At 33.1% G+C, this 27,830-nt stretch overlaps 1 protein-coding gene across 8 annotated transcripts in view; it reads right to left on the bottom strand.

The window, feature by feature from the left end:
• The window catches only part of RAP1GDS1 (Rap1 GTPase-GDP dissociation stimulator 1), a 146,731-nt gene that overhangs the window by 42,080 nt on the left and 76,821 nt on the right, over positions 1 to 27,830 (bottom strand). For 5 of the 8 annotated variants that reach the window (XM_026509686.4, XM_026509685.4, XM_026509687.4 and 2 more), the window contains one exon: positions 11,966 to 12,112. The exons of the other annotated variants lie outside the window; for them this stretch is intronic. In XM_026509686.4, coding sequence (XP_026365471.1) covers positions 11,966 to 12,112 — 147 coding nt within the window. The remainder of the gene's footprint in view (positions 1 to 11,965; positions 12,113 to 27,830) is intronic. 8 annotated transcript variants of the gene reach the window in all.

Genomic DNA, 27,830 nt, shown 5'->3' with positions numbered 1-27,830 from the left:
TAATCTCTTCATCGCTCTTTCTAGTTCTTAACCAATAGATAAGAAGCTGGTTGGGTGATTATCAGATAAGGACAAGCAGGCGGGTTGAGCTGCCTCACATTCCATTTGATTATATGCCTGGCGGTCTCTGTAATTTTTCCTGCTTTCAGAGTAAAGTATGAAGGGATAGCCAACAGAGGCTTATCATCCTGAAAACTGATTGAGTGGGTAATTATACATACTGTCTGACTCAACTGTGGGGGGCCTATTACCAAAACAAGAAAACAGGCCTGGGAAAAAGGGAAGTTTACATTTAGGGTTCAAATAGTCTAAAACAATTTCAGATTTTGCAATGGAATTATGAAATTTGTTCTAAAGAGACAGAAATAAAAGAATATGCTCAACTAAATGATTTGTTCTTATGCCTTTAATGTTAAATATTATTTTTTCCTTACAATTCAGCAATTGATGAATGATTCACAGTATCTGTATTATCTTATAAGCAAATTACTTATGTTAAAAGGTATAGTGTTATGTGTTATGTTGGCAGAATACCTGTATTATGGTTATAGTATTTGTAACGATCATGCACCAATACGCTTTCCAAGTCAAAAATTATTTTGATTACTTACCAGTGAAGTTCCTTATTATTGGATTACCTTTGCAGATCTTTGTTCTTTAGCGGTATTTTTAACTTTCGTTTATTTATTTACTCATTTTGACTACCTCTTCAAATACTGCAGAGCTGCTGAATCATTAAGTTCCAGGTATGTAAGCGTGAGCACTAGCGCATGCATTGAGTGTGAGTCAAACTCCACTATATGTCTGCATATATGTAAGCATCACACACCCCCTCAGTACTGTTGGTACAAACTATAAAAATCCAACAGTCCAGGGACATCAGAGAAATAACAAATGTTATGAAGGAGATAACTCAACAGGAGAACGTCACTTAGAAGGTGAGGTTCTTCATATTCTCCTAACTTGGCATCTCTACCACTTTCTTGCACTGCTTTTAAGGTATTTTGAATTTTGGTTCCAGAGAAATGAGGGACAAAAAAATACGAAATGTTGCATAGTTTCATAAAATCTTTGGCATACAAATTGAAGCAGTAATATTTGAAATTGTGGTAGATCAGGAGAAAAAGAAGTAGAGCCCAATGGCATTTGGTGTGAATCACCCTAATTCATGAAAATCACTTTGCTTCGGGAAAATGTGTTTTAAAGCTACCCAGGAGCCAAATTAATTGTATACTCACATACAACACACATACCACACACAAGTAAAGAGAAAAATTATATGGTCATCCAGTGGACATACTCATTTTTGATCACTTGGGTGCTTTCTTTTATACCCACTTCTATGAGGCTAACTAAAACAAAAATTACACTCAAATAACTCTAAAGTCTGTTCATACCAATTGCAGGCAAGTCATTCTCCTTGAATAATGAAGGCCCAGATGAGGAAAAGAACTTTACTCAAACAGACTAATACAAACTTTCATTTCAAGATAAGCAGGCATCCTAGAACATGGTTCTCAAAATGGGGTCCCCAAAACCCTTTCAGAGGATCACAAAATCAAAACTACTTTCATAAAAATACCAAGATTTTATATGCCTTTTTCACGGTACTGATATTTACACAATGGTGCAGAAACGGTGGGTAAAACCGCTGGGGCTTTATCATGAACCCAGTTTGTGGCACCAAATTCTGTTGGTGGTCATCATAACTCTTCCCCAGCACACATTCACAGTAAAATAAATGCTATTCTTCTCAGCAATTTTTTTTTTTTTTTTAAGTAGGCTTCACACCCAACATGGGGCTTGAACTCACGACCCTGAGATCAGGAGTCACATGTTCTATAGACTGAGCCAGTTAGGCACCCCAGCAATATTTTTAATTTTGAAATGTTATTTTTCATAAAAATACATGATAATGTGAGTTATTTTTCAATACAAAATTAAGTAATTTTTGAATTGTCTCCATTTTAATTTCTAATATGGTAAATATTGATAGATACAGCCCATATTTATAAACAAAAATTCTATAGGGTCTTCAGCAATTTTTAAGTGTCTAAAAGAGTCCTGAGACCAAAAGTTTAAGAACCACTGCCAAAGGATTACCTAACTTTTATAGGAGATGGAAAACAAAACAAAACATGGAATAGAGATTCTGAAATTCAATGATGTGCTTGGCAGATGAGATGAGACAGGAAAAGAAATAAAAATTAAAAGCATGGTAGGAATCCTAGATTTTGGTTTGGATATTTTGGGCAAAATTTACATTAAGCACCTGAACATCTTATTTTGCTTATTTGAGTAGAAACTCTAATTAAGCCTCGGAGAATATTCCATGGTTGGGTCTGTTTGCTTATCTCAGTTACAACTTAGTATGTTATCAATAGTCTTTTTTGGAGGGGTGGGGTTAAGTAGGTGTCCTGTTTGTGTGGAATAAACTGGTATTAATTCTTATTGCTGGAAGCAAATGACTAAGTTTAATCACTTTTTCTTATTGCCCAAAGAAAGCTTGTGAATGGATTTCAAAGGATGGCAGGTGACACTCATGTTATTATGAATGGTATCAGGAGTATGACTTTTAAATCAAAAACTGGAAGATATTCTTAGAACCAGAATTAGTTCACATTTTCTAGAACTGAAAACGTAAAACAGTGCAGGACTGAGAATTTTTGCAACCTTCAATGAACACCAGCAACTCCAGGGGAATGTTTATCAGAGCTCAACAAACACAATTCACAAAATGCAACCCAGGCTCGTACATAGCAAACACTTATGTGTGAAAGACAGTCTTTAGACAGCACAATGTCATAAATGTCTGAAGACTTTTAAAGATTGCTCCTGACACACATCACAGACAAATACTGACCAAAATACAGAATTACAAAATATCAAGATGACACAGGCCCTACATGATCTATGGGAGGAAGAGGAAGAAAGGCACTGAGGGGGTGCAATACAGATGCATATACAAAGAGATATAAGGCAATCAACGCATGCGCTGGTGTGAACACTTACCTACCTACATTTGAATTTCAATGGTTCCAAGTTCTTCAGGTCACACTCATGGAAACTCCAAAGAATGGAGATCTGGAGAGAAGATCTTAAGTTGAAGAACCTTTTTCCCCCTGAGTTTTAAGTTTAATGTTTAAAACATTGGTATAGATAGATTATAGGTCCAGAAAAGAATCCCAGTAACTCAAATGAAGTCATGTTGATCAATTAAAGAATAAGTTTCTTAAGAAGACTGCAACACATGTTTACCTTATTCATAAGAAAAGGCCCTTATAGACAATCTTATAAGATTAAGCTTATCAGTAAATAGGACTTAATGATGAAACTGTGTCAAAATAAGATATACACAATTCAAAAAACATAGTCTCTACATTAGTACGTATATATAGTATGTATACTATTCATAGTATAAGGAGTACAATATTCCTATTTACAGGCTTGCATAAAAAACCATCTACAATCAAGTAAATTATATACAATTGAAGCAATAAACACAAGCAAATATAAATCTTGATGAATTATACTACAAATTAGATAAAAACCATTTGGGCATAATAAAGACTGAAGAAAGTTGCCCCTGACTAATGGCATATCTATATACTTCCAAAAAAGGATACAAAAATCAAAAATGATGTAAAACAGTGAATAGAAATGTTAAGTTTAAACAGGTTGTAGTGAATTAGTGAAAAGTGAACTGATTTTACAGCTACCAAGAGGATGATACATAGTTAAAAACTTTATACATGCACATGTGCAGGGACACAGTTTTCAATTACTTATTACTTTGTATCTATTTGTTGATTGGTCAGGGAAGTGGAGAACTTTTACTCGAAATCTAGTATTGAGCATAGAAAAGTAAAAATATTTACATGTGTTTAAAATTAACTTCAAATCAATTATTTTAAAAGCCCTCTTTAAACAAAACATGCATTTCGTGTTCTACACCCAGATTATCTCTGTAATTTAAGCCCCAGGTTATACATTTCAATGACAAATGGTAATTTCAATGAAAAAAAGAAAAAGAATCAAGATTCATTAGCACTGAGAATACTGGAGGTTTAAAACAATACATTTACACAATTCTTGTTTTCTAACAGTTAAATAAAAAACAAGAGAATTCAAACTTTTTTTCTAAAAGATTCTGCAAATAAGAGTCTCTACAAGAGCAAAATCTCCCTTTTGTAAAAGTTTTAGAGATAATGATAAAATTATGAGTATAATGTAAAACAACAGCAAAAACAAAAACCCCAAAGCAAAATCACGAGAAAGGAAAAATGTTTTATTATTCTTAAGAGACCTACCCACATAGTGTTCTCAATCCAACGACACCTAGAGTGATTATGTCTTAATCTAGTAGATAATTCTTCCCTCTCGGCTCACTTCAGGTTAAATTACTACTACAGATCAACTCTTGTAATGAATACTGCTACAAAGGAAATTTCTACAGATAGGTCTACTCTGATTAAAGGAAACTCTATGCTTTCATCTCAGAAAGAAACTGGTCTTTTAAAGGTTAAAACTTTTTTGTTTGTTTTGTTTTAAGAGGACAACTGCCAGCTGTTGCTTAAGCAGCTCTTAGTAGGAGAAATATATCCTCTCTTCCCAAATGGCATTGCTGAAAGAAAGGCCATACCCACAGAGGTGTAAAGTTAAGTCTACATTTTTGTATAGCAAATTAAGATCAATGCCAGGTTAATTTACATCACAACATGTATACCTTACAAATATATATGTTTAAAAACATACAAATTCTTTGTTTTACAGAAGGATTTATTGGCTTAAAAAAAAAAAAAACTAGTATTACTAGTTACCCTGGAATATTACTATTAAGTTGTTACACTTTAAAATTTACACAGACATTCTTTGCAACACACAAACTATGTTAATAACATACATCTACATAACCAAGATTTCTGATTTCCGGCCAGTCCCCATTTTTCAAACAGTATTTACTTAAAAATTTTCAATTTAACAAAATATAGGTAGTTTGGTCTTAACTGGATTTTACTTGTAGTTAGAAAACAGGATTACTAATTTTTATATAAGTGATTTTACATATGATACTTCTCTGCCTTGAGTTTCTCTCTGAATGACTATTTCAAGTAGTCCACTGTATCAGTAGACTGATATGTGGCCAAAATCCATTATTCATCTCTGGCTTTGGCCTTAGCTCTTAGAAGGCCAAACATCTGAATACTTACTTCAATGTTATTTCTGGCACCTACAAACCTGTACATGGTCAATAATCATCATGTGCTTGATACCATCATGTTTCAACTGGTGCAGTAACATCAATAATAAAAACAAGGCCTAGTCTTTCAGTTTTACTGTTACTATCTAAATACTCATTTTTAAATATAGGTAAGGATTCCATGTATAGAGAAAATCTCCCTATGTGCTTCATATGCTGAAATTCTGTCAGCTGCAATGTAAATGTATATTTATACTGCAATATTTAAAATGTGGCAATAACTAATGATGGTGAACAAACTATACAAATGTAAAAATTAAATCAAGGCAGAATAATAGAGATCAGATTACCTATCCTCTTTAGAATTTACAACATAAAATAAATGTTAGGAGCTGTTTTTAATTTTTAGTTACTTAATTTCAGTCAGGCCATGAATCTTTCAAAAAGAAGTCAAAATTGGGAATTTTTTATAGCTTGTGATGGTGAATTCAAATCAGAAAGCCAACCCTGCCACCTCAAATGTTTACTATGAAGAAAATATTGAAAATAATAGTCAATAACATCTATGATTAATTATCTTCAATCTAGACATGAAGGAAATAAAGAAAAGCATGTTAGGGAATGAGGAACCCCCAACATATTTTGTTTCTCTACTGCCTTCAGTTAAAATTTGGTATCTATTTCGTATCACAAGACTATACACACCATTATAAGAAAATCTAGGAAGCTGAAAATGCTAAGTATTATTTCTATAATATAATGCCAAACTTTAAATCATTACTGAAAAAACTATAACAATCATTTCATTTTTTTGTGATAAAATTTCAGATTCTTACATTCAGAAGTTCATTCTATAATGGTCAAAGCTAAATATTAATGCCACTATTTGGCCATGTGGAATTAAACCAAATGTGCATTTTGTACTTCTAAAAACCAAGTTCTTAGCTTATCCACTAAATAGCAGCATGATTATAGTAATTTTTTAGAAGGATTATGATGAAAAGCTAAGCTAGTCTAATAGGTCAAATTTAATAGACCGAATTGCAGGCGGCACAAGAACAACTAACTGTTCTGTCGTTCAGTAAAACAATTTGTTTAAAATGACATTTGTAGCAGAACTTCTTGAGTGCAACCTGACTGAGTAAATCTGAATGCTCTGTGAGACAAACAGTAAAAATTCAGAAATTTTTTACAAAGAGAAAACAGTAAATAAAGAATTACACAATATATTTTCTTAAGTCCTAAAAATTTCTCAGCTGCACAATAAAAGTCTTCTAACACACTAGAGTATTTTTATTTGACAAACTGGGCTTCAAAAGATGCAAACTTAAGAGCACATCTCCCAGGCCTTTATGGAAAGGGAAAAAAAAATGAAGGAAAAATACACTGAAATGGTATATTGGAAAATTAACATAATTATGGGGAAAAAGACAATATATTACAAAGACAAAATTTTACATTTTGATTTTTTTTACCTTAAAGTTAGGCAAAAAGTTTTTAGTATTTAGGAATTATATGTAATTATTAATTAGCTTGTACCCACAGTAAATTAACTGTGGAAACAGTTCCTCACTTATGCAAAGCGAATCATTTCCTAAACATCTAATATCTAGGAAGTATTCTTTCTTAACTGCAATAAAGTAATACCAAAGCATAAAAATAAACAAGTAGCTCAAGCCAAAGTGCTTTTTAGTTTTTAATGAGGATTATTCCTTATTAACTTCTACTCTTCTCATTTTCAATCTTTTTTTTTTTTTTAAGATTTTATTTATTTATGTGACAGAGAGACAGCCAGCGAGAGAGGGAACACAAGCAGGGGAGTGGGAGAGGAAGAAGCAGGCTCCCAGTGGAGGAGCGCGATGTGGGACTCGATCCTGAAACGCCGGGATCACGCCCTGAGCCGAAGGCAGACGCCTAACGACTGTGCTACCCAGGCGCCCCTACTCTTCTCATTTTAAATATGAAGAAAAAATAAGCCAAGTTATTAGACTGAGGTCACTAGGAAAATGAATAGTATGATTAAAATTGTGAAATTGTTGCTATTGGTTGAAATGAAGGTAGCAGCTAAAATTAATTACACATTAAGTGATCTTTAAGTTAAAGAGAAAATACTTTACAGGCCTATTTTAAACAACTGAATTTATGTACTGGGCTGAATACTTAAATTGTTATGCTCCAGTAACATACCCATGCATTTGAACTGCATTTCCTAAACCACACTGACGGCCTCCCTTCAACCATAGCTCAGTTATCATAAGTCTATACAGAAAATAAATGTGAGAATTATTACAAGAGTATCCCAGAGAGATTTTAGGAGCCACAAAAAAAATTAATCTTCAATAATAGGGAGCTATTAAGATATTGGAGAAAAATCAGCTATTTGAAAAATCATATATATACAATTAAATATAGATCACATGTATATGATATACACACACATATATCCTCAAACTGATCCTATATATCCAATATACATCATATTCCTCAAATTGGTATCACATATTTACATATTTCACATATATAATATAGCTTACATGAAAAAGCCAGTCATAAACTGTGTATATTATGTTAATCATTTTAGAAGGAAACAGATTTTTCCTTTCTTGATGGCATGTTTATTTCTTCTACTTTTCTCTCTTATGGCACAGCCTATGTAAAACAAGTAACTTTAGTCCTTGCTTTAGTGCTTACCATCAATAATTTTCTTAAGAATTAGACTTTTCCCTGTATTTTATATTTCTAGCATAGGTATATTAAGAAAAAAATTAAATTCTCAATTATAAAGTTTTCCAAAAGATATTTACTGATTAATCATGGTCATCATGGTTATTACATATTACATGTAAGGTAATAAAAATGGTGACTATTAGGAGATCCCTGAACAAGGTGTTAAATAACTCTGGTGGTCTGCTTTTGATTACTCGTTTGTTTCCATTCAAACTGCAGTCAACTTTCAAGTATAAGTGTGCAGATTTTTTAAGTTTGTGGATCACCTATGGTAAATTTTTGGCACCATCATCAGGATGTTTCCAATGCCACTTTCTGCTACTACAATGAACATGAATATTCAGGAACTATCAAGTAATATAGTTGGCAAGAGTTTATAATGCTTCTAAATTAATAAAGAAAATACATTCCAAAAACCCATTTTTCTTCCAAGCATTAATTTTGTTAATAAAAAAATTTTAGACAATACTAAATATCCAGAAGTCAATAAATATTTGCCAGACTTCTACTACAGGCTAAAATGGTGTTATATCTGAAAATAGATCTGAACAGAATTTTTAGTCTTCACTGCAATGTTTTGGCATTGGGTAACCAAAGCTAGAAAAGATACCCAAGAAACTAATGAGATAAAAATATCTATAATAATAGGTCTGAGTTTCTTGTTTTTAGGGTAAGTTAATAAACAGATGAAGAAAATACAGGAAGTTCAGCATATTTCCTCAAACTGAATATCAAATTGTCAACACGCTTTGCTCTAACCACAACTGTCAAACACTCAGACTACTTGGGAGAGCCACAGAATTGAAGAGTGCTTTTCTGCCATGCGAAAAATAGGTATGATTTCCCCCAAAAGGATAAACTTTAAATGATTTTTACTGAAAAAAAAAAAAGTTTTGTCTTATTCTATTTAAACATGATTTTATTTATATGATATTATGGATACAACTTTTCTGGCTAAGCAATTATAACTTTCTCTATTCAGATATTCCACACTTACCAGTTTGGGTATAAAAAATTTTAATTGCTTCACAAATGGGGGAACAAAAGGATATATCCACCTCATAGCTTAAAAGTGTACAGTCCTGAGCTGGTTCAAAATTTTAAAACTCATGAACCTTGAGTTTTATATAACTTTATCAAAGGGTACAAAAATACCTTTATGACACATGTATTTTCGCAATGTATCTGTCTTGCATGTGGTTAGGAATTTTTTTTTTATTCCCTACTTAATGGATTTAACAATTGGATATGCTCACAGTTGTCCACCAACCAGATGGATAGGAATCAAGATATCTTAAGTCTCAGTCTGGTGTCAATTTACTTTTAGGACTAATATACAATTTGAAAATATTACCACCAAAGAAACTATGTTGGTGGATATTTGTGACCATTTTCAGCACTCTTACCTTTATAGTAAAAAAATATATATCTGTGAAGCTGAAGTAATAACTCCCTATGAATAAGGCTTAAGTTACTAGGGCTAAGGATACAGTTACTTTTTCTGGTAGAGTAACAATTTATCACTCAATTATTCTACTCAGTTACTAGCAGAGCCTTATGTACTGAAATTCAATAGTAAATACACATAAAAAGGAACTTCATTTTCCAGTGCTAATAAAAACTGCCTCCTGAATTTCAAAAAGCTCTATTTTTTTTCACAGTGACTCATCTAGGGGTACATGGTCAATATCAAATGTTCTTAAGTTAGCCAAAAAGACCTAATATTTAAGTAGGCAAGTCTTTAAACACACGTTTTAAAAAATAGAGTAAGTAATCAACAGAACAACAAAGATGCAATAATTATGCAAAATGAAAAAGAATATAATTTAAGTTAGAGAGTATTATGGAGAAAAAGAATCACTTCACAAACTATGATCCCCATGACAGACAAATGTAAACGCAAGGAGAAGAAAGAAGATAGTTACATGTTTGGCACCTCTTTGTTTAAAATACTAAAGGTAACTTTACTTCTATTTTATCCAATGAAAGCTTCATTCCAATACCAGTTTTAGGATAATGGAACAAAAACACTTCTGCTCCAATAATGTTCTGAGAAAAGTTAATCAAGGTTTTTGAAGTATCTAAGTTACTTTTTGGGAATACTTGCACACCAGGAAAAAAGCCTACCCTTAAACAAAACAAATATATTATGCATTTCAACTGTGGACTCTGCATGTGGTTAATCATTTCCTTCTCAATACACACGTCTACACATTGTGATATCCTACCATAGGGACTCAAAGGAAACTGCAGTCTCCTTTGGATTAGAATTAGTGATATTTTTAAAGACCATTTGGCCATTTGATATGCTTTTGTACAGATCTTTGAACAGCGGTTTCCAAATGACAATGAGTTTAAATCCATAACAGGACTAATTCTTTTATATCCAAAGCTGCTCTAATAACTTCATGGCTAGTTTCTTTCATTTATCTGTCTAAACCATTCTCCCACTTAGCATCTTGTCCCATTTTCTCAGGTGTCCAAGATGAACACCCAATGAAGATAGGTGTCCAAGATGTCCCAAATGAAACTAAAGCAACATGAACAACTGGCCAATGATTTCCTAATGCAATTCAGATATGTGTGCATTATGGTCTAGTTTCAATTATTTAGGAACTAGCTATTAATTTTGTGGATTACCCAGACTCTCTCATGTCTGTTTCTCCTGTTCATTTTCTCTTCAAAAATGATTTCACCACAGGGGAAAAAAAATAGTGGTAGTTGACCCGATAAAGACTACCATTTGTTACTAGCTTGAGTTTAATGGGCTAGCCATTTGACAAATAAAAACTATTTATTAATATTATTGGAAATTTTAATTCAGAGGTTAAAACTGGTATCCTCTGTATAGGATGGGACCTGAGCTTGTACAGTGCTAAAAACGCACACGTAATCCAACATTTAAAAAACAGATGTCACATGAAAAGCTAGATCTGCAGCTTCCCCCCATCTTCCAATGAAAAGATGTGGCAGTATTTGACCAAATTGCCATATAGAAACTATAGACTAGAGGAGAGTAGTGGCTCTCCCTGTTCAATGGGACAAGGGCTACAGTCCCCACCGTTTGTGGTTGTCACTGGCCAAATGTCAGTAGCCATTTATCATCAATGTTTATCTTTTTTCTTTTTAATTATGGAGAATATTTCTTTGGACTCATGACTACCAAAAGTGAAAAATGAAAAATATGCCTAAAGGTCCATGTGTTTCTAGGACACATGAAAGTAAATAATTTATTACATGTTCAATATGCAACTAAAATACGTCTTTGCCAAAGACTACAGCTTAAGATGCCATTACAAAACAAACCACAAAAAGACCTTATGTGTGTTACAGTCTAGAAACCTATTAGAATTTTTGAGTGTTTGATCCATGCCATAACTCCTATAAGATGATACATTTTTTTGTGACATTTAAAAATATAGTGAAGCTTTCATATCACCATTTTTACATTCATTTAATTAACCATATAGATTATCTGAAAATTTTGACATGTCATTTGTTGCTAGGTTCTAAGAATGTTTTACAGAGAAAAGAAACTTCTATTGACAGGTATTTATTAAATTTCTAAAATGAGAAAATGCAATTACTCTGAACTTTATTTTTCTAAGGCCAGGTTTTATTAAAAGATTTTTTCTATTCTGACAAATAAATCTAGTGTCTAGATAAAATAATTTTACTAATATAGTGTTTGTGTTTTAAAGCTACTCCTGGCATTAATATAAAGTAATAAACAGGAAGCTATTTTAACACTGTTTATTTTCAAAATGTGCATAGTGAGAAATATTAAAGCATACCATTATGTTGTTTTTGTTTTTTGTATTAATTAACATGGGTAACCCTTCAAAAACTTGTCCCATTTAATAAATTAGAACATTCTGTATTTTTGGAACACTGTGATTTAATGTTGGCTATTTATTAATTTTATGCCACTTATGAATTCTTTGCTCATAATTTTTCTAAATATTTTTGTTATGTACTATAGTAATGATGATTTTTTATTTTCCCCCAGAGATAAAGCAAGTTTTCAATTTTGTTTACCATTCTCATTGCTATAGTTCATCAGCATGCCACAAAAGACAGTCAAGAGCTTCTCATTGGCGGGGTCTGTTATACTGCACAGTGACCTTAAATGGTCAATTACAATCTGTGCACCACCTGCTTGGTCAACTGCACTTCTGCCCTCATCTGTAAAACAAAGAGTTAAATTAAACATAAAAGAAAAAAGAAATGTACCTTACAATTTCAAATATAAAACATAACAATGTTATTCCTTATATAGTGAGTAAGTAGAAAATAAACCTAGGCAGGGCATTAAATATGTCTTTTTGGAAAACCAAAACAAGTACACATGGAAATGGGGGTGGGATGGGGAAAAGAGACAATCACTTTTTCAGAGAAAAAAGATTATTCTCATTGGCAGGAGCTTAAAGAACTCTGTGTTCTAGGAATGTATGACTATCACATGTGAAAATTTTCACCTCCTCTTTCACAAATGACAATTCTGTGTAAAAGAAAAAACCAGGAACTAATATTTTATAGAACCTTTTTTTCTCAACTTGGAAACCACTAAACATATCTATCAGTGTTTTTCAAAGTTAGCTATTATCAAAGAAAACCATCCAACTCACATAATAATTCTAGATCACAGTAAGGATCCTTTTAATGGCATGTCTATAGTCCATAAGCATGTTCCTCTTCTCAATTCTTGCTATTTTGTGTTTCATTTTTCCTTATTCCCTCTATTCTAGAACACACCAATGTACTTCAACATTACAACTAGTGGTCAAAATGATGGTCAGACATACCTTCTGTTATGTATATATCTATATTACATAGAACAGATATCATTTAACTGTCGGAATATATAAAGAGCTTTAGAATACTTTCCAACCCCTGAATGTAGGAATGGAAAGAGATGAAAAGAAAGTATCTGTCTTTTTAAACCTGACTTTCCTCATATAAAAGAAATATGAGAGCCATAAGTATGAGCCATATATGTGATTTAAATTTACTAGTCGTCACATGAAAAAAATTACCAGGTAAAAAATTAATTTTAATAACCTATTTTATTAAATCCAATAAAACACCATCCCAACATGCAATCAACATACAAATTATTAATGAAATATTTTAAACTGTCTTTTTTGTGATAAATCTTTGAAATCTGAGTGAACTTTACACTTACGGTCACATGTTAATTCAGACTAGCCACATTTCACAATTGTTTAATAGCCAAATCTGGCTAATGGCCACCATACTAGACTGGGCAGCTACAGAAGCATAGTATAAAGGGTCAGTAAAAGAAATGGCTCACAAGGGTATTATAGCTATTAAGTTAATAAATGAAAGATTTTCATTTTTCTAATAAGAAAACTGAAACTAGGGTCATATCTTTATAATTGTTGCTGAAATCATATTAGACAATGAAACAATATATATTCGTTCTTATGGTGTACACACACACACACCCCCACACCCCTTATATAGCAGGGCCTCATAAATACTTGCTTGATAACTGAAAATTTTTCAGGAAATCCATACTAAAATGAAATAACATATTTTTGTCCACTAGCTTTATTGTATTGTTACATAGTTGCAGAACAGGAACCTATGCTCATCAGCTAATAAGATCACAGAAAAATCCTAATTGTCAGGGTAACTAGTCAGATAAGCCAGCCAAGAACACTGGTCATACCTCATTTAGAAATCTAACATCCAAGGTTTTACTGTACAATAACATAAATGTAAATTATCTCAATTGTTGGGCAATTTGTATGGGGATGATGTCAGAGAAAGTGAACATTACGATTACAAATCTAAATGTTCAGACCTTCAATAATAAAAATATATAGGATATGCCATCCCTAAAATGCAAAGATTAAATATCTTTGATTCAAATTGTTGATCAAATATGGGCTTTCAAAATATAAATCACAGAGGCTTAGGACTTAGAAATCTTAGAGAATTGCTAAACTAAGCCTTAAATTCATGTTCTAGGAAACTAAGACATAGAAACTTTGTGGAGCCTATTTGCAGTAAATTTTAAAAGCTAAGCTGACTTCCTATCAACAGTTAACTATCTGGGGCGCCTGGGTGGCTCAGTCAAATGTCTGCCTTCGACTCAGGTCATGATCTCGGGGTCCTGGGATTGAGTCCCCACATGGGGGGGGGGGGTCCCTGCTCAGAGGGGAGCCTGCTTCTCCCTCTGCCCTTCCCCAACTCATGCTCTCGTTGTCTCTCTTTCTAATAAATGAATGAAATCTTAAAAGAAAAAAAAAAACAGTTAACTATTCAATTATGTAATAAATTTTAATACAAATTTATTCAACAAATCTGTTCATCAAATTTAATAATGCAATAAATAAGAACATAACTACAATTAGAAGGCAAACCACCTATTTATGTTTGAGTCACAGTGTTTTTCTTCTTTTCCTTTTCTTCCTTCTTCAGTTCCCTTCCTCCCTCCCTGCCCTGTTCGGGTTATTTACAACATAGCTCTTCACTCATGTATTATCAGCAGTTGGTTACAGAACATAAACTCAATCTCTGTATTAGAATTACATTATACCAAATCTGAGAAGAAAAACAAAGCACATATGATAGATATCTAAGGTAAAAAAGTATTCACCACCACTACAGGAATGTTTATACAGCTCCTTCCTTCCTCCCCGCCACCCCCTTCTTTTTTGACAAGTCATCCAGGGAAATAAGGTTAAAAGATAATTTTATTAACATATTTTAAAGAATTGGAGGATGCAAAGGAATAAATGACAAAGCTGTATTCTATTACTCTACCAAAACCAGTGAAAGAGTAGGTCTTTAAGGGTATCTAATGAATCATTTACAATACATATTAGATCTGTCATTGCACAAGTCCATATAAATTGTTCTCCCACAATAAAGGTAGCTCTATAGTTTTATGTTACAATATTGAGTATTATTACTGTTCACTTAAAAATAATTTACAAAAGGTCCCTTATCCTAAACTTTCATATCTATGAAATACAGGCTTTTAACTCTTCTCATAATAAATAACTCCTAACTTGTGAAGCATCCTGCACTGTCACTATAATTTATATCTTAATTTGCCATAATTATGAGGTATCCAAACACTGGTGAAAGTACAGCTCACCAACTCTTTAGGCCCTGCTACATTTCTTAGTGATGACTTGTCATATGAAGGAAGTTTCCAGCACAAGTATGATATTTCTTCACAGTAGGTAAGAGCAGAGTTACAGATCTAAAGAGATCCTGCACTTCCATTACTCTTCAGCAGCCAAAAGCAGGAAGCAATCAAACTTGTATGTCATGGTCATTATGTCTCACAAACGAGAAAAAAATGTTACCAAAAAAAGTTACCAAGTTGATATTCCATTATCAGGTCCAAGTTATATAATAAGGCTGAGGAAAGAACCTAAAATAACCACTGAATACAATCACTGTAACATGTTACAGTATATTCTAATTTCAGATTTACTTGAATGTTTCCCCAACTAGGCTCTCTCTCTGTTCTGGGCAACAAATGCCCAGTACATAGTAGACACTCAGTATTTACTGAATAAATGGGGCCTTTGCTTAGATTTTGGTAAATTATCATTCACCTAGAGGATGAATGTGAGTGAGTGAGTGAGTGAGTGAGTGAATGTGTGTGTGTGTCAGAAAGAAACAGAGAGACTGAGAATGAAAATCATTTACTTGCTTTTGTTTTTAACCACCACAATATGGTTACGGAACAGTTTAGCTTTGCTTGTTTTTTGAACTTTATTTGAATGGAATCATACTGTATTTATTCTTTTGTGCCTACCTTCTTTTTCTTTTTTTTTTTTAATTTTATTTATTTATTTGACAGAGAGAGACAGCCAGCGAGAGAGGGAACACAAGCAGGGGGAGTGGGAGAGGAAGAAGCAGGCTCCCAGTGGAGGAGCCTGATGTGGGGCTCGATCCCAGAAGTCCGGGATCACGCCCTGAGCCGAAGGCAGACGCTTAACGACTGAGCCACCCAGGCGCCCCTTGTACCTACCTTCTTATACTCAACATTATGTTTGTGAAATTCATTCTGTTACATGCTTCCTGTTGTATAATATTCATTGTATGAACACATCTCAATTATTTGCCTATTCTTTGATGAGTGTTACTTGGGTTGTTCCTAGGTTTGGGCTGTTCTTTACAATACATAGATGGTACACTCAATTTGCATACCACTTTCTCCATAATGACAAACAGGTTGCCAAAGCCAGTGTACACTCCCTTCAGCAGCATGTGAGTTCACTGCTTCACCCCTCCACTACTACCTGGGTATTATTTGACTTTTAAGGTTTAGGCAATCTGGCAACTAAGTCTGAATCTATTCCAGAATATACAAAAGAAGGTCTTTGCTGACAGTCCACTTCTCTGTACATTAAATAAGGCAATTATTTTGATATCCAGTGTATACAACATGTACATGAAAAAAAAAAAAACCCAACCCACAACAGTTCAAGAAGAAAAGGAAAGAAACAGATAAATGCAGAGATACGTAGATGTTAGAATTTGAAAGAAAAACTGGAAAGATAGCTAAGTAGCTAGTAGAAAGTGCCTATCAAGCCTATGTAATATGACTAGGTACAATTCTGGAACTTTCATGCTTTATAGAAAAGCCTTATAATAACAAGCAAATACATTGTTTTTTATCATTTTTATCACCACCAGATTTCCAAAAGAGAAGACAGAAGCTCAAATCTTTGGAAACACTAAGGAGAAAACCTGAGGAGGCAGCATGGTGCTGGATGTAAAAGAAGTCTATAATCTGCAACAGCAAATTTTATCTAAAATTAATTTTTTACAATTTAAAAGTCTATGATTTTCATGCTGCTTCAACTTTTGTGATTTAAACATCACCTTTTTCATATATTTCTTCTCAGAAATTCTCAGTATGAAATACAAATTTAAAAATCTATTTAAAAAATTATGCCTACATACATAATGGATATTAGTTTCCTCCCACCTTGTAATTATTTGTATAACAACAGGATCTTGGTTCCTTATGCATCCATCTGCTCAAACTTACTTCCTAGCAAAAGTAATAATCCCTTGTGACATCACGAATGGTTACTGTGGTTATGACTATGATGCATGCCTGAGAAAATGATATGAGAGAAATAAACAGTAGGAGCTGGTCATACTAATAAGCTCTCATCTAAATTTTGTTACACATTACTACTGAGAAACATGAGAAAAGTATGTATGTTTGGAGACACTGTTAAATAAATTAGCTTTTATGTTTTCAAAGAAATCGTAGCAAATAAAAAGAGTTCACCTTCAACATTCGGAAGGGTCATGGGTTTGTGACCATCTCCCTCTCTGTTTTCTATAAAAGCATCCTATACATAACGATCTGCAAGTGCTAATTAGCGATGCTGGCTCATCATAGGCTGCACACAACACTACAGTAAGTGCTAGAGTGTTTGGTATAATCTAAGGTGGAACAGAGCATAAAGCTATAAAGGCTTTTTAAGGTTACTGATGGCAAAAATGAAAGCTAAGGCATGGAGAAGATAAATACAAATGACTTAAATTGTAAATGTAGTTTAGAGAAAATACCATAAGTGAATTAAGAAGATAAATTATAAACCTTATTTCTTTTTTCCCTTTTTGCAACTCTGACTTTGCTTAAAGAGATCATGATGATTAAATATCAGCATTCTGAACTAAAACTTGGGAAATCTGAATTTTAATTCGACATTCCCTCATTAAACACACAAAAAAGATATAATGAAATACTTTTGCCCTTCATTTCATTACGACAACAGCACTGTCCAGTATTGATTAAGAATCTGGTTTTGGAGATTCACTTCAAAAAAGTTCTCTGGTATCTTTCCCCCAGAAAATCTTTTTAGAGTATCCATGAACTTAACTAACATTGAGACTCATCTATACACTACAACAGCTGTCCAAAATGCACATTAAACAGACAGCAGTTGACAGATAAAATCTATTTCACATAAAATTGGTTAAAAGCTTAAAGAGGCACAGTACAATAACACAAGTTGTACAGCCATATCAAAACTCATAGTCACTAATCCAGTCAATGAGATCCATTTTGAGAGTGCAATATTTATAAAACTCCTAGAGAATGTTCTTTTAATAACGATATTTAGAAACACTTCAAAGAATGAACAAATTACACAATCTTTTCTTAAACTTTGAAAATTATAACCCTCAGAAGCATGGACAAAGTCTTAAACTGTGCTGCAGTATCTTTTCACACGTCCCTGTCACATCACCCACAGGGACCCACAACCAGTCAGAACTTTCTGAAGCTCCTCCCTTTCTCAACGTCTGCATTCTTAACACAAACCATACTTCCTGCTCCACAGAGAGAACACAAGACGGCAAACACTCTTCCTCACTTTTTCACCCTCCTCTCCACTGTTCGATGCTGAAGCATATGCATCCTTTTCCAAACACTTTTAGTATCCCCTGTTGTAATTTAAGTTCAGTTATAGCTAAGTAAGGGTAAAGAAAAGAAAACAGGGGAGCCTGGGTGGCACAGCAGTTAAGCGTCTGCCTTCGGCTCAGGGCGTGATCCCGGCGTTCTGGGATCGAGCCCCACATCAGGCTCCTCCACTGGGAGCCTGCTTCTTCCTCTCCCACTCCCCCTGCTTGTGTTCCCTCTCTCGCTGGCTGTCTCTATCTCTGTCAAATAAATAAATAAAATCTTAAAAAAGAAAAAAAAAAAAGAAAACGAGATTTATTTTCAATATAAGGTAAAACTTTTACTCTTCAAGTAAAGAAAGCTGTGGACATGTCATAAGCTAAGGTCTCCGAGGAGCTGAATGAAAAGAACATTTAATAATGAAATCCTAGGACTAGTCCTGGTTGTTGAGAGTGGGAATCTGAATTTGTTACCTAAAATTTAAAATATTAACTTAAGAATTTCAATAAGGTAAGGTAGAAGTTTTTAATATTAGGAAAACTGTAACATCGCTGAAGTAATGACTTATAAAGTAACTATAATAAGGTTTCCAGGTTTTAAGTTTTGTTAATTTTGACCATAAGGAAGCGTCTTAACCTCTGTTTACGTGTTTCCTGCTCTGGAAAAGGGGGAAGCAGGAAAGGAAACTGCTGAGCTTCTCTTTAGCTCTGACACTCTCTTAGTCATTTCTATTTCAACTTCTACTTCTACTCCGTGTTGTGCACACAGGAAGTACTAGTGTATGCTATGCTTGGTTTTGTTTTTTAAATGTGTTTAAAAAACCCTCAAATCTTGCTATCTTAATTTCCAGTCGTTAATCATTATAATTCAGGCACTTAGTTTTATTTTCCCCAAGTAACTATTACTAGAAACTATAAAGACTTATGGTAAATAAATCAAACATTCTTTTTACAAGCTTGGCTGGAAAGCTGAGACCTGGCTTTTTGCCTGCTGAGTTCTGAAAAATTATACTGTTTAGAAATAATTTTTGAAGTGCTTTTCTTACTAAACACAAAGGCGATTCAGAGTAGATGCTTAAAGTCAAAACAATTATAACTTAAGTCCTTACTACTGTTAGTTTGTAAAAAGCAATAGCATTATAAAGGTGCCACGATAAAATTTATTTTAATGAAGTTTCGCATTGCTTTTCTTCAGAATCTACTGTTATGCCACCTTTTAAACTCTAAGAACAACTGTTTTATTTTGATAGTATCTCAACACAAGTAAATACATTCTGAACAAGGATTTCAAAACAATAGGCAACATAAATTGGACTCTTAAGTGTAGGGATTCAAGTACTACTGAGTCTTTTTAGTCAATACCAAACTATAACTAGAGACTAGATTTTAAATTTCAAAGAGCCCATTAGTTCTCAGTGAATGCCAGCCACATGTGTTATGAAATTCAGATGTCTTAGAAAGCTAAATGAATAATATTACTGAAAATCCCCAAACTATCCCATTACTGAGCTAAGGAAATGATTGAACTGCCTAATTTTACCAGAACTCTATGTAAACAATGCTCCAAATAAGCAGAAAATGGAACAGTTTATAAATATTTTCATTAAATGCGATTTTTAAAAGGTTAGTCGCTTTTTTTCTCCAAATTTACCTGAATTGAAAAGGAAATCAAATATCAAAATTCTTCCTAGAAAGTTAAAATGAATTCATGACACAAAGATTTACTTATAAGTGTATTCTTAGCTTGCCCTTCAAATTCAGTAGTTTAATATCTTTACCTGTTTGAGATAACATTACTGATTGAGGAATATGCTTTTGAGACACAGACATTATTCCTGCTTATTATGGGTTAAATTGTGTTCCTCCAAAATATATGTTCAAGTCCTAACCCCCAGGACCTCAGAATGTGACCTTATTTGGAAACAGGGTCACTGCAGATGTGAGTAGATAAGATGAGGTCATGCTAGAGGAGGGCAGGTCCTTAATGCAATATGGCTAGTATCCCTTTAAGAGGAAAGAGATGCAGAGAGGAGAATGCTATGTGAAAATATAAAAACACACAGGGAGAAGGCAGCATGTAAAGACAGAAGAAGAGAATGGAGTTTACTGCCACAAGCCAAGGAACTCCTGAGGACACCAGAAGCTAGGAAAGGCAAAAAAGGCCTCTGCATACAGATTTCAGAGGAAGCAGAGCCCAGCTGACACCCTGATTTAATACAATAAATTTCTGTTGTTTTAAGCCATCCAGTTTGTGGTATTTTATTATAGCATTCCTAGGAAATTAATACACTTTTCCATATAAACAACTGGAATATTCAAGCTTTATACAAAAAAAAAAGTATTTGACATTTAAGTAAGCCTTTACTATAATATTCAGATGTTATATATCTCACAGAAATTATGGTTTTCAGATCACTAACAAGAATATATTCCAAGTATAATACAGGATTTTAATTAATTAATAATCAGTATACATGTGCAAACTATGAAAGGAAGATTAGTTATTTCCTCATTACTTAATCTACTGTCTTTGAATTTTTTTTCCACTTAGCATCAGAATGTTTAGAATGGGTTTTTACTCTGTGGACTAACAGAGATGGAGGCTCTGTACAGTGCTTGTGAACCACAGTCTACTGTGGGAAGAGGACTAGGAATATGAGGGAATCCCTTTATGGTATGTGCATACCACACATGGTATATGCATACCACCTTTAGGCATGCATGGATGGCTAAAGGCTGAAGAGAAAGCAAGAAAACTGAGCACCCCTACTTTAAGCACAAGGTAAGAGGAGCCCATTACTAAGAGAGTTTGAATGCTACTGCACTGAAGTACAGTTAATAACAGCAAAGTGTGAACCCAGCTCAACTTCTAACTAGATTGGCGGGACTTCCACTCTATACTAACTGCCTGAAATAAAAGGAAGTGTGCTTATTCCTGGGGATTAAATACTGTTAATTTCAGTCTCCACTGTTTTTCTATACACAATGTCCAGCACTCAATAAAAAATTAAGAGATATATTAAAAAAGAGAGGAAAAAAATAACCTACTATCAAAAGATAAACCAATCAGCATAATGAGACTCACAGGTGACCTACGTGTTAGAAATATCAGATAGGACTTTAAAATAACTATGATTAATTTATTAAAGGATCTAATGGAAAAGGTAAATAATATTCATGAACAAATTTGGAATTTTGCTGAGAAATGGAACTTTAGCATTAAATGGAGATGCTACAAATGAAAAACACAATATTAAAGAAGAATTATTTCAAGAGGCTGAACAGTAGACTCAATAAAACCAAAGAAAGACTCAGTAACTGTAGATCAAGAGAAATTATAAAAATGAAACACAAGGAAACAAAACGAGTGAAGGGAAAACCCAGAGCACCTAAGAACTGGCAGAAAATAGCAAGCAATCTAATGTAAGTATAACTGGAATCCCAGAAGAGATAGAAAACAGGGTAGGAGAAATATTTAAGGAGACTAAGAAATTTCTAAAACAATGAAAGACATCCTGCCACAAATCTATGAGGCTTAAGGAAGCCCAAACGAAGCAAACAATAAAAATACACACCAAATAGCCAAGTTGCTGAAAAAGCAAAGAAAAAGAGAATCTCCTGAAGGCAGCCAGAGGAGGAGGGTAGACAAAAATTATTTTTAGACTAGCAAAAATAAGAAAAACAGTAGACATCTAAACTATTCAGACTAGGAGACAATGGAATGATATCTATAAAATACTAATACGGTGCTTTAAAATGTTTTTTTTGTTGTTGTTGTTGTTTTTTTTTTTTAAAACCATCAACCCAGAATTTTTTATCCAGTGAAAATATCTTTCAATAGTTAGGGTAAAGTAAAGAATTTTTCAAACAAATAGAAGCTGAAAGAATTCACTGACAGCAAATCTGTTATGCAAAAAAATGTTCACAGAAATTTTTCAGGCAAAAGGTGTACAATACTAAACAAAAATTTGTATCTACTCAAAGAAATGAAGAACACTGAAAGTGATGAAAATGAAAGTAAATATTAAAAAGTTTTCCTCCTGTATTTACCGATAATTAACTGTCTAAAGTAAAAAGAACAATATATTGTGGGGTTTCTAACCTCTGTAAAAACAAAATGTGTGATAATGATAGCACAAGGTATGAGATGGAAGAACTTAGTATACAGTTGTAGGGTTATTAAACTATATGTGATGTGCTATAATATTTGAAGGTAAACTGTGATAAGGTAAAGATGTATACTGCAAACCACAGGGCAAACACTAAAAAATTAAAAAGAGGTACAGCTAATAAGCCAATAATGGGAATACATGGGGAAAATAAAGATTACCCAATTTTTCCAAAAGAAATCAGAAAAAGATGGGAAAAGGAATAAAGAAGAGTTCAAAAAATGAGAAAACAACTAGTAAGATTTCAAGCCAAGCCAACCATACAAAATACAAATACCACACAAATTAAATACGTATGGTCTACATATTCCACTAAAGGTAGAGATAGTCAGATTGGATAAAAAACCAAGACCCAACTATGCTATCTACAAATAATCCACTTTGAATATAAGTGCACTCAGATTAAAAATGAAGGAATGGTATAAGATGTATTATGCAAACACTAATCAAAGGAAATTTGAGTCAATGTGGTCAGACATAGTAGACACAGAACAAGCAGTATAACCAGGGATAAAGCAGGACATTATACAATGTTAAGAACACACAATAATCCTAAACAGACCTTCAATATTTACAAAATAAAAACTGAGCTAGAGATTAGCACATTCCATTAGAGAATAGGTGCTTATTAAATGTTAACCTAGGCTTTATGTCAGGCACAGTAGATATAAATAGAGATTTAAGAAGGCCTTGCTTTCATAGAGTTTCTATTCCCATGAGGAAGAAAAGAGTGGTAAACAGAATAAAAGCTTCACTACAGTTCCTTACAGGGTGCTATGGAAGCACAGAGAAGATATACGTCTTCTGGAGGAACAGATGAAGGAAAAAGGAGAAAGGTGGTTTGTGGTTTACATAAAACTTCACAGAAATTAAACATTCATGTCCACGATAAACATAAGTACAGTCAACTTTAAATTATGACTTCATAATGAGATTTATACAGTAAAACTGAAGTGCTTTCTCCTGCTTACCTGTAATCTAAGCTAACTCTTATTTAATAGGAGTAACAGTTCTTAAAATACTAATGACATATATTACATAATCATTTTTGAGGTATTTCAAAACCTGTGACCAAATTAGCATTAATTCTCCTGTCCTTATCAAACTTTTTGAGGAGTACCTATGATTCTTCATAAACTTGAGCTAGGTTTTGGGAATACAAAAATAACTAATTCATAGTTACAGAGAAAAAAGTATGAAGGAAAATACTTAAGCAGTAAACACAATTAAGTTTTCGGAGTATAATGGAAGTACAAATAAAGAAATCAGTTTTACATGGAAGGGTTAGAAAAAGGTCCATGGTCATATTTTTCAGAATGTCTTTCAAGATATCTATTACGTGTATAAAATGAAAAAAAAAAAAGTGTACTTTTGTGTTTAGATTCTGATTGCCTTCCTTATTAACTCTATTGAGGAAAATTTATATAAAAGAAACTACACAGATTTAAAATGTATAACTGATGAGTTTTGACAGTTCTCTATACCCTAGAAACCACCAATACAGTCAATATATCAAATATTTCATCATAATCAAAAGATTCCTCAAGTCTCTTTGCAAGCCATCTCTCCCTCCACCTCTGACCCCAGACAACCAATGTTTTCTGTTACTATAGATTATTTTGCATTGTGTGTGTGTGTGTGTGTGTGTGTATTATATATATTACGTTAGGTAAAAATACGTGAATTATATATATAGATTAATGCAGTATGTCTAACACTTTTAGCTCTGCCTAATGATTTGGAGATTTATCCAGGGTCAGGTATGTAAGTGGTTTACTCTTAACTGCTAAAGAGTATTCCACTGTATGGATACATCACTATTTTTTTATTCCATTTACCTATACTGATAGACATCTGGGTTGTTTCTAGTTTGAGGTTACTGTGAATACAGCTGTACTGAATGCTGACATACAAATACTTGGGTAAATACCTAGGAATGGAATAACAAATCATATGGTAGGTATTTGTTTATGAATGTATCACTATTGAACACTATTATTTAAAAGAAGAATGTGATGTGCCACTGAAAAGTTTTATTTAAGAAACTTTCAAATACTGTAAAAACTGAAAATCTTAAAAGACAATTAAGTGTTCTTGAGCATATAAGAGACACTTTAAGTGCTCATCAAATTGAAGTGAAACCTTAGCTGCTTCAGAACTAGGTAAGCATAGGGCTTCTCCTTTTCCAAAATCAATTTGGCCGACTACAGAGAAGCATCAGCCCCATTCTACAAAAGTGCTTTTAATGTATAAGTTTTCTAATTAATTTTACAATAAATAATCATCCATATCACAAAATGAGAAAAGAAATCAGGGTTAAAAGAAGTAAGAGTTGATAAGAAAAAACTCTAGAAATGATAGAAATTATGCCATAACAATTCAGAAATCTGAAGAGGAAAAATACAATCAGATCTTCATGTAAGAATGATAGCATTGCTCCCACTCTCAGAAGTCATTAAATATTTTCACCTGGAGGCTTGGTTGTCAGTCAATCAATTTTAACATCAAATTAATTTTTAAAAAATGGCCTATGATTTTCATTTAGTTATGGCTTCCTGCTGTATATACCAATCTGGAAAAAATGACTTGGCATGTCTCCATTTCTTTCTTGTCTCTATTATAAAGCACTATATAATACTGATCTGATCTAATAAAGGTTAGGTGATACAAATGGCATTTATTAAATACTTATTAACTGACCTATACTATATTATGTGGAACAAAGAGAAAAAACAACCATCACCTGGTATTCACTCAAATGACAAGCTGTCCAACTGAAAGAACCTGTTTCTGTTCTTTCATCTTCTTATCACTGCTTATTTTAAGGAGGTTTTCCAGGTCACTGAGGAACTTTTTTTGCTGCTTATTTGACACATTACTAAGGTTTTGCTGCTTAAAACCTCAATTTATTTCATTTAAAGCACAGTATCAGAAAAAAATTTTATGCTAGTGAGCTACTAAATGGAAAAGATCACTTTAAAATGCCAAGAAATTAGACAAATTTAAAAGGGTGTATCAATCAGTAAAAACTGGACAAAACGATTTAAAATATTTGTTAAAAATATCTGTAAGATGTGTATAAATTCCTTTCTATCATTCTTCATCCCAGGAATGGAAGAATTTATTCAAGACATTGAAGACAGTATAATTTTAATTTTTATCTTCTATATACCTTGTATACAAAAGAAATAGTACAGCACAATAGATATTTATCTGAAAACTTGAAGGGTATACCTATGTTTGTCTAACTGGTTTATTGAGAATAAAACTCTCAGATTGTTATCTGGCTTTCCTTAGTTTTGCTAAGAATCCTGATCAAATCACAAGGTCCTTTATTTCTCAGTGAATAAACAGGGTAGTCAGTATTTCAGACTCCTCTACATTTATAGAAAAGGACAAAAATAAAGGACCAAGTATGATAATAAAGGATGTTTATGCACACATAATGCTTTTTATATGTTTTCAAATTTGGAAAAACTAAAGAGCTCTTCCTTCATCATTTGGTTCTGCTCCATCTTCTTTCAATTAGTCAGTTTATTTTTGTGATTTATAACAGATTAAACAAAATGTTGGTTTAGGATTACCTTTTCACAAAATTTTCAGAACATATTCCTAAATCTGCAGTTCTAAGAGCTGAAACAGTAATATTGAAGCATAAATGTATTTAATGAAATGTGTATTTATGAAAGTGATAACTTCCTCAAATATAGTACTTACACAAACATGGATTTTAGTTCAGCACTATCCTGAAAAGTCACTTGAATTCTCAGACCTCAATTTCCTTATCTGTAAAATTTGGAAGGGGTGGATTAGAAGACCAATTCTAAAAGTCTCTTCTATTTAAAAAATTATGAATTCCAGGTGTCTTTATTCCCTAAGCTTTCTAATTTTTCATGGTTCCTTGAATTTATACCACCTACCCAAGTATAATCTGAACATTTTGTAAACGCAAGAAATTATTTAAACTTTTTGGGTGTTTATCCCCCAAATGCATACAACTATAAAGATCTAGAAATCGCCCACCTGTCATTTCCTCTTGCGTATCTCTATTTAAAGAACTCAGACTTACTCCTGCCCCCAGGAAAGTAAAACAGGCAGCAATAACAACAAAAGTCAGAAAAACATAACAAAAAAATCTCTGTTCTTTCCTATATCAGTAAACTGCCGTAACCTCTGTCCAGCTACTCATGCCCCAAATCTAGAAACTACTCTTGATTTCTCTTACTCTCATTCTTGATCCATCCACCACTGTAAATACTTCTTGAATTCTGCAGCCCTCCATCATCTTCACTACCATAACCCTAATCCAAGTCACTACTATCTCTTGCCTGGACTACTACAGAAGTCTTGTAATTGGGTCTCCATGCTTCCATCTAAATTCCCAACTTCTATGCTTCTCAACCCACTTCCATGCAGCTCCAAGAGTGATGTTTTTAAAATCTGAATCAGATCCCCTTTTGTAAATTCCTATTACTTTAGAATGACCCACAAAGTTCTCTTTGACCTAGGTCTTGCTTATTTCTTCCACGTTTTTGCAGAATACTCAGAGACAACTTTCTTCACCTTCTGATACTCTCCATTACATTGTGTTATTTATTCCCTTGATATCAATGACCACAATCTATAAATATTTTCTTTTTCTGGTATTTACTTATTATTTATTTCCTCCTGTGCAAACCCCACAGGGATAGGGACTTCTTGCTCTTATTTTCTCCTATAATTCCCATCACTGGCACAGTGTCCTGAATATTGGGCTCAATCAATAGTTGTTGTTTAAAGTACCTGGTGCATATATATATACATAAAAAAATACAAAGACAAAGACTGAGAATTTCCAGAGATTTACTCATCATCACTACTGTTAATAAAAACACTGAAATCTTATGACCCATGTTGTAGGTACTGAGACTTTGTACAGGCAGGAACAAAAATAAATATCTCCAATGACATAAAGGCATGTTTCTAATTCTAATATCGCTTAATAGAGATAAATTTTTTCCTATGTCATATAGAAGGCTGATTAAAAGGATGGTTCAACAGGTCATATCTTTGTTAGTTTATTCAAATATGTTTTAAACGTTCAAATGAAAAATGTGAACCCATCAATATCTTTTCTGAAATTTAAAAAGCAACTTATAAATAAACCAGGTGTAGGTAAAATGCATGAAAGATTAGATATAAAAGTAAAAGCTATAAATATTACATCAGTGAAATTACAAAAATGAGTCATGAAGAAACAAACACCATGACTGTTAAACACTCATACATCAAAAAAGAAGCATAAAGCTTGCAATTTTGTGGCATAGTATTATATTCAAGGT

The sequence above is a fragment of the Ursus arctos genome, unplaced genomic scaffold, assembly GCF_023065955.2.
Source record: "Ursus arctos isolate Adak ecotype North America unplaced genomic scaffold, UrsArc2.0 scaffold_9, whole genome shotgun sequence".
Classification (NCBI taxonomy): Eukaryota; Metazoa; Chordata; class Mammalia; order Carnivora; family Ursidae; genus Ursus; species Ursus arctos.
This window is presented reverse-complemented; position numbering and strand designations above follow the sequence as displayed.